The 12,888-nt window shown below is 33.7% G+C and overlaps 1 protein-coding gene across 17 annotated transcripts in view; it reads left to right on the forward strand.

The window, feature by feature from the left end:
* Positions 1–12,888, forward strand: part of ARFIP1 (ARF interacting protein 1) — a 131,480-nt gene that overhangs the window by 63,295 nt on the left and 55,297 nt on the right. For 11 of the 17 annotated variants that reach the window (XR_012006152.1, XM_072773663.1, XM_072773661.1 and 8 more), the window contains 3 exons: positions 5,343–5,451; positions 10,453–10,548; positions 12,337–12,449. Coding sequence is in view for 16 of the 17 variants with exons in the window: in XM_072773663.1 (XP_072629764.1) it covers positions 5,343–5,451; positions 10,453–10,548; positions 12,337–12,449 (318 nt within the window). In the remaining variant the exon portion in view is untranslated. The remainder of the gene's footprint in view (positions 1–5,342; positions 5,452–10,452; positions 10,549–12,336; positions 12,450–12,888) is intronic. The other 6 variants (XM_072773674.1, XM_072773671.1, XM_072773672.1 and 3 more) reach the window with 1 other exon arrangement.

The following is a 12,888-nucleotide window of genomic DNA, read 5'->3' on the forward strand; positions in this document are numbered from 1 at the left end:
AGTCCTGACCTGTAATGCAGAGTGAGGGCTGCCTATACGTTCATTAAAGTGCTTAAAACAATTCCTAGCATGTAATAATTGTCCAAGAAATGTCTTTCACAGTAATTATTAGCAACAGCATTGATTAGTTGTAACAATTATAGTAAAGGAGAGGGATGCCTAACGTTAACAGGTGGTGAAAAATACATATTGGGTGCTTTGCCTATATTAACTAGCTCATCTGGTTTTCATAGATTTTATAGAACTCTGAATTAATTTTTAGCCTCTTTTTACTGCTGAGCAAACATGGGTTAAGCAAGTTTTTAAGTATTTGTCCAGGATCACACAGCCACTAACTAGGAAAGCTGGTATCCAAATTAGGTCTGTCTAAATTATCTTTCCAGGTCTTCATGTTCTTAGTAATAGTTGATTCTTGATTAGATTATGATACTCTTAAAAATGATTTGAGTTTTTGCTATTAATAAACATCTTTAAAATATGCCATAAGAAATTCAGAAGGTAATTCCATAAGGAATTCTAATTAGGATGAAGAAAGCAAGAATAAATATTTGTAGCTTACTTGTGTTTATTATTGTGTTATTGTGTTGTTATTTTATGTTTATTAATTTTTTTGTCCCCATAATGATTAGCAGTAAGACTTAAAATTTTTAAAAAATTTGTTATAGCTTTGCTTGGATAACACATTGGAGTAGGTATCTTTTTTTAAGGCCAATTTGAAGAGATGTCCTTGGTAAAACTAATGTTAATTGGTTTTCTGTTTTGGTGTAGACCTGTCACCTCCATTGAATTTTACAGCAGTTTCTTTTGGTTTTGCAAATGAATAACTCTGCATATTACGTATGCATTGGTTTTACCACTATTTTTTCATGTTTTTGTTAAATATTAGATATAAAAGAGTATTGACACAAAATGTATAAGATATAAAGAATAACAATATTAAATGAAAGGCATCAACATTAGAAGAGATAAAACTTTCTGCGTGTAAACAGCGTGGTCTTGTATATAGAAAATCCTAAGGAATACACACGCACAAAAAAAAACCTATTAGAACTGATAAATTCAGCAGAGTTATGAAATGCAAGAGCATTATGCAGAATCCAGTTTATTTTTAGGGGATAAATAATGCAAAAAAATTGAGGGGGAAAAAAATCCACTACTCAGGAGTATGTGCAAGACTTGGACACTAAAAGCTGTAGAACATTGTTGAAAAAAATTAAAGATCTAAGTAAATGGAAGGACGACATCTCATGTTTATGGATCAGAAGACTTAACTCATTAAAGTGGCAGTGCTCCCCAAATTGATCATATTCAACATAATCTCTATCAAATTCTCTTTTTTGTAGAAATTGACAAACTGGTCATATGTAAAATCATTATATCCAGAATAGCTGAAAAATCTTGAAAAAGATGAACAGTTTTAGGACTCACTGATTTTAAAACTTACTACAGAGCTATAGCAATCAAACAATATGGTACTAGCATAAGGAAGACATAGGCCAGTGGAGCAAAATTAAGAGTCTAGAAATAGACCCTTACATTTGTGGTCAGTTGAGTTTCACCAAGGGTGCCAGGAGTTTTCAATGAGGAAAGGATAGTCTTTTCAACAAATGGTACTGGGACAACTGGATATCCATATGTAAAGAATGAAATTAGATGCAGACCTCACACCACGCTCAAAAATTAACTCAAGGGGCACCTGACTGTCTCAGTCAATGGAGCATGTAACTCTTGATCTTGGGGTTGTGAGTCAGAACCCCACATTGGGTGTAGAGATAGCTTAAAAATAAAATCCTAAAAAAATTAACTCAAAATCTATCAAAGATTTAAATGTAAGAGCTACAACTATAAAATTCTTAGAACAAAACAACAGGTATAAATCTTCATGACTTTGGATTAAGCACTTTAATTTCTTAGGTAAAACACCAAAAGCATAAGCAACTAAAGAAAAAATAGGGATCCCTGGGTGGCGCAGCGGTTTAGCGCCTGCCTTTGGCCCAGGGCGCGATCCTGGAGACCCGGGATCGAGTCCCACGTCGGGCTCCCGGTGCATGGAGCCTGTTTCTCCTTCTGCCTATGTCTCTGCCTCTCTCTCTCTCTGTGTGACTATCATAAATAAATAAAAATTTAAAAAATAATAATAAAAAAAATAAATTGGAGTTAATCAGAATTTAAAACTTTTATGCTTCAAAGAATGCCACGAAGAAAGGTAAAAGGCAGCTCCTAGAATGGGGAAAAAATATTTGCAAATCACTTATCTGATAAGGGAATTGTGTCTTAAAACTCACTTGGCTCACTCCCTCACACTGCTTTCAGGAATCTGCCCACCCAAAGGAGCACTTTTTGCTGGTCACTCTATATCTCTTTTATCCCGCCTTAAGAAAACAAACTTATTTACCGTTTTGTTACTTACAGTACTTATTATCTGTCTTATATTTATTTGTTTACTATCAGGCTGCTCCTCCTTCCTTCTTCAGTGTGAGTCTAATTTGGGCAGAGACCCTTTGCTACACTGTTCCATCTGTAGTGTCTAGAGCAGTGGCTGTCATTGGTGTTCATTGAATGTTGGCATAATGAATAAATAAATCCTTCATGTTCCACAGCTCAAGCAGTACCTGCTCTTGTCATATTTGGTTTTCATAGATTAAGTCCCTATTCTGAATTCCTCTGATACCTATTGTCTTTACTTTGGCAACAAGTTCAACTTTTACATTAATATTTGTATATCTTGTCTCTCCACTGAGGCAAGGACTATACCTTACCTTTTTCTTTGCCTAGAAAGTCTAACACAGAGGGAGTCAGCAAATACTCATTAAATTTTTTTTAATACTCATTAAATTTAAAGATAAATTTATTGCTATAGCAGCTTCTTAATGCATATGGTATTGAATCATAAGTCCTTTAGTTCATTCAATAAATTCATTTATTCATTCAACACATATTTATTGGATATCTACTATATCTCAGGCACTATTTCAGGTGCTAAACATATAGCTAAAACAAAATAGGCAACATCCCTGCTCTCATGAAGCTTACGGTATAAAGGAGAACAGATAAAAATAAACACAAATACTGAGTGATATCTGCTATAAAAAGAATAAAACAGAGTAAGCAGACTAAGGAGTTCTAGTGTGAGACTATAAGAGTTGGTATTTTATTTTTTTAAGATTTATTTATTTTGGAGAGAGGGGGGAGGGGTGGAGGGAGAGAATTTCAAGCAGATTCCCTGCTGAGCATGGATCCCCCCAGTGAAGGGCTCAATCCCATGACCCTGAGATCATGACTGGAGCCAAAAAGAAGAGTTCGACACTTAACCAACTGAGCCACCCAGTTGCCCTGAGAGTTGCTATTTTATATGTTGTCCTGGGAAAGTCTCTCTGGCAAAAGAAACAAGCCCTGTAGATGACAGGTAGAAAAGCAATCAGGAAAAAAGAAAACCCAGGAAATACAAGGCTCTGAAACAAAGACAGCTTTATTGTTTTTGAAGGAACTGCATGGCTGTAATGCTGAGGCTGGTAGGAGATAAATCATGTAAATACCTTGAGAACATTTAACAGTCTGGGCTTTCTTTTTTCTTTTTCTTTTTTTTAAGATTTTATTTATTTATTCATGAGAGACACAGGCAGAGGGAGAAGCAGGCTCCATGCGGGGAGCCTGATGTGGGACTTGATCCCAGGACTCCGGAACCATGCCCTGGGCTGAAGGCAGACGCTCAGCCACTGAGCCACCCAGGCATTCCTGGGCTTTCTTCAAATGAGATGGGAGGCTATTGGAGAGCTTTTGCAAACAGGATAATTTTGGTTGATGTGTGGATTTGAGGTGTGTGTCTTAGATAGAAGCAAGGAGACCAATTAAGAGGTTCTTGGAGTAATCCTGTCAAAATATGACAGCTTAGCTTAGATCATAGTGGTAGCCGTGGAAGTGGTGAGAATTGGTTTCATCTTGGATATATTTTGAAAGTGGATCTGATAGAATCTGCGAATGGTTTGGATGTGGATGTAAGAGAAGAAGAATCAAAGGTAACTCCTAAGATTTGGACTAAGAGTTTGGTAGTGGAGATGCTGTTAACTGAGAGGAGTGAAAACATAGGTGGTATTATTTTGTTTTGTCTGTTGGGAATTGTGGATTTACTGTAGAACCAGTTAGTTTTGGACACATTAAGTTTGAGATGCAAATTTAATATCCAAGTTGAAATAATAAGTATGTGACCAGATATACTGGAGTTAAAGAGGGAGGCCTAGGTCAGACACCTAAGTTTGGAAGTTGTCAATGTATAGATGGTTTTTAAAGCCCTAAGAATCAATTAGATCACTCAAGAAGTGACTGTTTTTTTTAAAAATTTAGACTTTGCCAATTAGAAAATTTAAAGTGTTCAGGTTCAGTGCGAGTCTGCTTAAGATTCTCTCTTCCTCTTCTTCTGTCCCTCCTCCTGTGTACACTCTTTCTCAAATAAATAAATGAATAAAACCTTTTTTAAAAATTTGACTTTGCCAATTAGAAAATTTAAAGTGTTCTGAGTTTTCGAATTGTAACTGTACATTATATGTGATGTGATGTGGTACCATATTAAAGGATTTCAAAGAAATATTTTTGTTTCAGTGCATCATTTGTCATTATTGTGGGAAACCAGTAGAATCCATTCATAGATGCTAATTATGAAAATTGGGTAATTCCTCATATCCAAGCCAGAGAAAGGAAAGGACTTTGGGAAATCTGTGTTCCTTGGCTTTCTCTCTATATATATTTTTTAAACCATTATAAACCATAAGACTGAATGTGGAATATTATATTTATTATAGCTAAGTTCCAATTATAAGCTAATTTGCAATTGGGTTGACTAATATCAGTGTTTAACATAAATCTAAATAGCAGAAAATTTCCTTTATTTCACCCTAATTAAATCAAAGGAAAAGTAATATTGCAAGTGAATGATTTGTTTATACTGACCATTAGCCAGGTTCATCATGATTGTATTAGACATCAGTTTTTACACAATAGACATCTTAATTCTGTTCTTTAAAATGATTTTTCTGATGTATCAATAGCTTAGGAATTTGAAAATTGAATTTTTATATCTGCTTGTTGCTTAGTTCTAGAATAGTGGAAGTATTTTGTATTTAACATATACCATAACCTCTTAATAACAAGTCTTGCGGAGTTTGTTGCTGTTTACATATTATAGAATGTATATAGAATTCCATTACACAATGCCACAACAGCATTCTCTACATAGTAGAGAAAAAGATAGTTTAAGATGGGAATAAAAGGACTCCATCATGCTGAATTGCTATGTGGTGTGAGAGTTTTTTTACAAAGATTTTCTCTTTTATTCAAATGTTGCCAAGGATTTGAAGCGTTCGTTACCAGCTGGACTTGGTCTCTCAGAAACCCAAATTACATCTCATGGCTTTGACAGTACCAAAGAGGGGGTTATTGAAGCAGGAGCATTACAAGGTAAGAGCCCACCTATTTTTAAAAATGGCTGGGATGGAGGATGGGAGAAATGCATCAAAAGCTACCTTTATTAATAAAGCATAATGAAGTCCTTTGATTCTGTGATAAAATGCTGATTTTGTAAGCATAATCTTTTTTCTCTTCAATTTAAATAATTTTAATTGTTTTAGTAATCTTCTTTATGTAAATAAATCATTATGTATTTATACATTTATTTGTATATATTTATATGTAATTTATTTCTATAAATACAGCAGAATTTCACTGATTTGGTTTTAAAATACTAAAGTAAAAAAATAAAATGCTAAAATAAAAATTAAAACACTATATCAAAAATACAAATTTAAATTATTTTAGCTTTTTTTTAATTTTAGCTTTTAACTACAAAATATGTAAGTCAGTATTGTTTTGTATAAATACATATTTCCTATTTCAAAGCAATTAGAAAAATTGCTTTTATTTTTCCTATTATACATTCCATATAAGAGGTCTCCCAAGACCACCCTCAGATTCAGTAATTTGCTGTGAGTACTCACAGGACTCAGTTTATAGTCATACTCATGGTGATGATTATTACAGGGAAAGTATACCAAACACAGTTAGCAAGAGCAAAGGATGCCTGAGGGAGCCTGGTAAACTGGGCATACTTGAAAGGGTCTTCTCGCAGTGCAGTCACACAGGACATTAGACGGCAGTTGTTAATTATGCTTAATTCCCCCAGCGGACTATGACAACATGTATGAATTATTGCAAACCAGGGAAGCTCATTAGAGCCTCAGTGCCCAGGGTGTTTATTGGAGATTGCTCGAATAGGCACCCTCTGCCTAGCATGTACCAACATTCCAGACTCCCAGGTGGAAAACAGGCACTTAGCATAAACCACATTGTTTGTATAAACATTCAGGCATAATGAGCCAGTCTTAACCATTCCAAGAATAGAGGGAATCTTCCCAAAATTTAAGTTTCCAGATGCCAACCAAAGGCCAGTTGTGTAGGCTGGTCCCTTTAAGGATAAACAGATGTGCTATGTTAATTCTTTTCTGCACATATTTCATATATAGGTCTATTTTTAATATAAAGGAAAAAGTTGCATCCTTTCAATATTCTTGCATTTAGTAACCTTTTTCAAGTGTTTTTTTCATTTTCATGTGAATGAAAGTAAAACCATGTAAACAAAACAAAAAATCATGTAAACATTTCGATGTAAAAAGGAATTGTTTTGACAGAGCAATAGTTAAAATAGTTACTATATTTGATGTTCAGTGAAGTATATTAATTTTTAACACTTCATTATAATTTCATAAAATGAAAAAATCTCTGCTTCGCAATCCTTAGCCCTCTTGTAGATAATAGTATTCTGTATTTTTATTATACTAATAGCCAATACTTTATTCAAAAACAACTTATATTTTGAAATATATTCTTTCCTAAATAGGTCCTGCAAATAAGCATTTAGGATAATCCAGAATAACCATCTCTACTCTAGGCTATAAAATAAATAAGCTACCTAGAGACATCATTTTTTTTTTTACCTTTTTCATCCTTATGTTCAGAAAAATAAAACCATAGAAAGGTAGCATATGTGTCAATATCTTAGTAGTCATTATATAGCATTCTGACATTCTTATCTAGGGGATAACTTTAACTTTGAAAGGGTTGACTGAGTGCTTAAAGAATAAAAGGCGTATTTTGCATGATGTGACACCATTTTTGGACCAGTCACCAGTTTCCAAATTTCAATGTCAATAGAGAATTAAAAAATGCTTTTACCGTTGAGATGTTTTAAGCATTCTCAATGAAATTACTTAACTGACATTTGGTTTAATCTTTTTTCCCTTAGGTAGTATAGTATTATACAATGATTAAAATCAACTGACCATTATAAACTGTTGTGCATAAGCATGGAAATGCTGATGAGTTTCACTTGCTAGTTTCACATCCTAGTTCTTCACAGTGAAATAAAAAATATGTTTCATGATAATGGCAGTAATTTATGTTTCTTTGAATTGACGTCATGTAACATTTTTTAACAGGATATTGTTGATCATTTATTTTTTCATGAGAAACACAGAGAGAGAGACAGAGACATAAGCAGAGGGAGAAGCAGGCTCCTTGCAGGGAGCCTGTGTGGAACTTGATCCCAGGACTGTAGGATCATGACCTGAGCCAAAGGCAAATGCTCAACTGCTGAGCCATCTAGGCGTCCAGAAAGTTGGGGGTTTTTTTGTTTTTTGTTTTTTGTTTTTTAGAAAGTTGTTTTTGTTTTTGTTTTTTAAAGATTTTATTAATTTATTCATGAGAGACACAGGCAGAGGGAGAAGCAGGCTCCTCGCAGGGAGCCCGACGTGGGACCCGATCCCAGGTCTCCAGGATCACGCCCTGGGCTGAAGGCAGGCGCTAAACCATTGAGCCACCTGGGCTGCCCAAGATTTTAGATTTTTAAGAATTATTTTTTATTGGATATTAGTGAATGATTTTAGTAACTAGTTTAGTCTAAATTAGTGGGTTTTGTAAAGGGTTGAAGATATAGAGAAGTGATAATATTACCCTTGAAAGGAAAAGGAAAAGGCTGAAGTACCCAGTTACCAGGGTACTACATCTTCTGCTGTTTTAGTTTGGAAAATTCTGTATCATTTGTTACATATATTATACACATCTCCCTCTATGTCATTGAATTATTTCTTATGCAGGACTAATAAACAGTAATAACCAGAACAACAGAGCTCTGTTTCTGGGATCATCAAGAAATGGAATTATAGTAGTTGTCTTTTTTTTTTTTTTTTTTTTTTTAAACATTTGCTCATATAACAGAAACCCTTGTGCCTTAGATAGTAGAGATAGTCTTTGTTTAAAATGGTGATTTGGTGATTGGGGGATGCCTGGGTGGCTCAGCGGTTTAATGCCTGCCTTCCACCCAGGGCATGATCCTGGAGTCCTGGGATCGAGTCCCACATCGGGCTCTCCGCGTGGAGCCTGCTTATCCTTCTGCCTATGTCTCTGCCTCTTTCTCTCTCTGTGTCTCTCATGAATAATTAAATAAAATATTTTTAAAAATAAAATAAAATAAAATGGTAATTGGATTGGATAACCTTTTAAAATGCCTTGCAACTCAATAAGTAACTTATGGATTGGTATTTTTTGTATTGAATTTAATAATGGAGATTTTAGGATATGAATTCAGAGCATCTGAGTCTGATAAGCTGTCTTAACCCCTCTGGGTTTAGTTTCTCTTGTAGTTTGTCAGATTTAGTTAATTTCTGTCATCCTTTCTAGTTTTAAATTTTATAGTTAAACAAAAAATAATAATAAATAAATAGATAAATAAATAAATTTTATAGTTAAACAGATTTAAAGAGATAAATATCTCACTTTGGAAGGTAGTGCCAATCTATTTTGGTCTAGTGTATGTTTGGATTGTAATGTTAGATCTAGTTCAAATTAAGGTTTTCATATTATTAAAACTAGTGACTTTCTCCATCAGAACTGAGTATATCTGGGATATAACCAATTATTAAAACTCTAAGTAAAGAACTTTGATCTTGATTTCTGTCCTATTAGAACATTTTAATTTTAAATTTGATTCATTATACGATTTCTAGGGAACTGGGAGAGTGTAGTTGAAATAAAAGTACCAGACATTAAAATATTCTTAGCTGAATGTGGAAGGACATTTCAAGTGCAGAGTTAATTTAAAATTTAATGGTGTTTCATTGAAAAATTTTTTTCCTTTGGGACACCTGGATGGCCCAGTGGTTGAGCATCTGCCTTTAACTCAAGGCACGATCCTTGGATCAAGTCCCACGTCAGGCTCCCTCTGCCCATGTCTCTGCCTCACTCTCTGTGTCTCTCGTGAATAAATAAATAAATCTTTAAAAATTTTTTTTTCCTTTGATTCTCAAACTTAGTTGTATTTGACAGTAATCTGAGTGGCTTTTTAAAAAACTACAGATGCCTAATGTACAGCATGTGACTAGAGTTAATAATACTGTATTATATACTTGAAATTTACTAATAAAATAGAGCTCAAATAACCACAGAAAAGTAACCAAAAGTCGTGCTGGATATATTAGTTTGTAGCAGTTATTTCACAGTATATATGTATATCAAAATATCACATTGTACATCTTAAATCTTAAATATATACAGATATTTTGTTTAATAAAAATAATTCAATAAAAAATGTAAAACTGTAATTAAAAAAAAAAAGCCACCCTACAGATACCCACTGATGATCAGTAGATCTTGTGGAGTGTCCCAGGTATATTTTAAGAGTTCCATTCTTATGATTAATTAGAATAGCACTCTACCTCAGGACTTCCAAACTTCAGAATACAGACAAATCACCCAAGGATCTTTGTGAAAATGCAGATTCTAGTTCACTGGGTCTAGGGCAGGGCTTGAGTTTTTGCATTTTTAATGAGCTCTCAGGTCAAATACTTGATGTGGGTTCCTTGCATCTGCACTATGAATAGCAGTGATCTATACTATGTGCTATTGGGTTTGTGATGTGAAATTTTAGACTACAATTCCCGTAAAGGTTGTGACTCGTTCACATTTTTGTGGATTTTAATTATAATTTTGATACATTATTACATACCTTTGTTTACTTAAGGAGCTTTCCTTTGAATGTAGAAGAAGCAGGTTATAAAATATTTACTTAAGCTTCAAGTCGTTCAACTATGGAGTTTGAATCACATTTTCTTAATTGGTTTGGAAATAGAGTCCAGGTAAAGTCCTGTTTAGACATGTTCTTGCCAAGTTTCTTCTTACAGTTAACGTGTTTTGTTTGGTTTCAACAGTTCATGAAAAGTTTCTACAAGAACTCTGCCTGAGTAGCATCCATTTATTTTTAGTCCATTCCTGCAAGAAAGCAAATATATTTAAAGTTTTTAATCCTAGTTTTTTAATATTTTAAGGGAAATATCAGTAAACTGATATTCAAAACGTGCAATATGTGGAGGAGGAAAAGGATTTTCATAGTTAAATGTCTACCCTTTCCAGGTTCCCCAGCACCACCATTGCCATCTGTTATGTCTCCCAGCAGGGTTGCAGCTAGTCGACTGGCTCAACAAGGAAGTGATTTAATTGTTCCTGCAGGTATTCACTGCACTGATTGGATAAAACCCTTGCTACTTCTGAAACTAAACCAATTTGCTTAGTTTCATAATCCCTTACTTTATATTCCTAGCTGTGGGTAATCTGGCTTTGTCTTTTGGTGGTTGCTTCTTTCTTTTTTTTAACAATAATGAAAATAATCTTTCTAGCCATACCTATCTTTCTCGCTTTTCAGAGCTATTAACTATATATCTTAAACCTGAAATTTATTTCACTTTAAGATTAAAAAACATTGTAAGATTGGATTTATTTTAAATCATGCTTTCTTTACTCTGGAAAATATATATTCACTCATATATATTCACTTACTTGACCCTCTCAGCTTTGCAGCTCTGCTCTCTGTTTTCAGTTAAACAAAAAAGGAGCCTTCAACAATTGGGTTGTTCATTATTTGGAATGGGTCAAGTGGAAAATGTTGTGTCTTCCTACTTTCAGCCACAGCTTACAGATAGCTTGCAAATTGCAACAAAACGATATATAATTTACCAGTTATGCCCAATGAAAAATATTGGGGAAAATAAATTTCTTTACATTGAATACCCTCTATGCTTTAATATTGCAGGACAATAAAACAGGAAAAAGCTGAACTATATATTTCTTTTAACATGAAGTGTTAACATTCTGTATTTTGTTTCGATGAGAATTTTTTAAATCTTAAATGTTTTTTATTTTATATACTGTTTTTTATCATAGGTAGTGGTAAAGTTGTGGCAAAAGCTGATCTGACTGTAGGAGTGAGAAAATAAGTTTTTGCTCTGACTTTAAAAACCATTTTTTTAGAGATTTTTCTCTTCTCTTTTACTGTTTTTTTTAAAATCATTATATAGTTTTTGTTATAAGTCAATAGTATCATAAGCATTTAACTATTTTCTCCTATGAAAAATATTTTACTATAGAAACTCTATAAGTGTAGAGTTGCTTTTACATCACTATTTCTTAATTGTTGGAGCAATGCACTGTCAGGGCTTTATAATGCCCTTATTAATTATGGCTTTTTGCAGGAGGGTGGGTGGTCTCTTGAGGAAACAAGGAAATACAATGTAGGTCTTGTTTTAGCCTAGCCTTTCATACTTCTGGTTGAATATTTATTTTAATGACTTTGAAATTTGAATTATATTTTTAAATCCTCCAAAATTATAGTAACCTCTGTTGTTGCTCTGTTCTACATCGTATGATGAAAGGAGATCACTGTGAAGAGTACATAACCTTGCCAGATTTTTACTGACACAGTTTTTTTAGGTTCATTAGGTTATATGATTAATTGTGGAAAATTTGTTTGCTAGAAGTAAAAATCTTATTTGGAAAAGAAGGCAACCTGGTTGCAGCATTTTCTTTTTTTAAGATGACAGTCAAACCACATAACATTTGTGTTGGATGGGCAGAAATATTTTTTAAGTATTTAGAAATTGTCCTCAGTGATCCAGGAAGTTGTAGTCTTTCACTTGCATAAGTAGTTTAATTTGGAGTTTTTTGGGAGTTTTTGTTTTTTAAGATTTTATTTACTCATTTGACAGAGAGGCAAAGCAGGAGGAGAGGCAGGCAGAGTCAGAGGGAGAAGTAGGCTCCCCACTGAGCAGGGAGCCCTGAAGTGGGGCTTGATCCTAGGACCCTGGGATCATGATCTGAGCCAAAGGCAGATGCTTAACCAACTGAGCCACCAGACATAAGTAGTGCATAAGTAGTTTAATTTGAACAGAATCAATGGTTTGGTTTTTTTCCCCTACTTGTCTTTATCTAGTTTTTGTTTTGTTTTTTGTTATGATCATGCAGGTGTCCAGAGAACACAGACCAAAAGTGGACCAGTTATTCTAGCAGATGAAGTAAAAAATCCTGCAATGGAAAAGTTAGAGCTTGTTAGAAAATGGAGTCTAAACACCTACAAGGTTTGTATTTTTTTTAATGTTTCCACCCTAACTGGCTCTAAGAATTTTCATTTGTATTTTTTTTTTTTTGTTCATTTGTATGTTATTCAAATTATTATTTGCAATTATATAAATATATAGGAGAGAATGCCACCTAAACATAAAAAATACAATTAGAAAATTAAGTATTTTGTTTTCTTGAGCTTTATATAAATGTAGTTTAAAAAGTCAGTAGCTAAAGAGTAAAAAAAAAGCTACAGGAATGCTTATTAATTGATAGCAAATAATTGAAGAAGAATCATATTGCCTTGGAACACATTTACTTGTAGAACTGCTACAGACCTGTCTGTCCCTACCTCCTGTTTTTGATGCTTTATAACAGGAGAATGTCAAAGAAGTATATTCATTTTTCAGAATTAGAATTCTCTGATCTTATTGTAATACCTAAGCATTAACTGTA

This window comes from Canis lupus, chromosome 13 (assembly GCF_048164855.1).
Source record: "Canis lupus baileyi chromosome 13, mCanLup2.hap1, whole genome shotgun sequence".
Classification (NCBI taxonomy): Eukaryota; Metazoa; Chordata; class Mammalia; order Carnivora; family Canidae; genus Canis; species Canis lupus.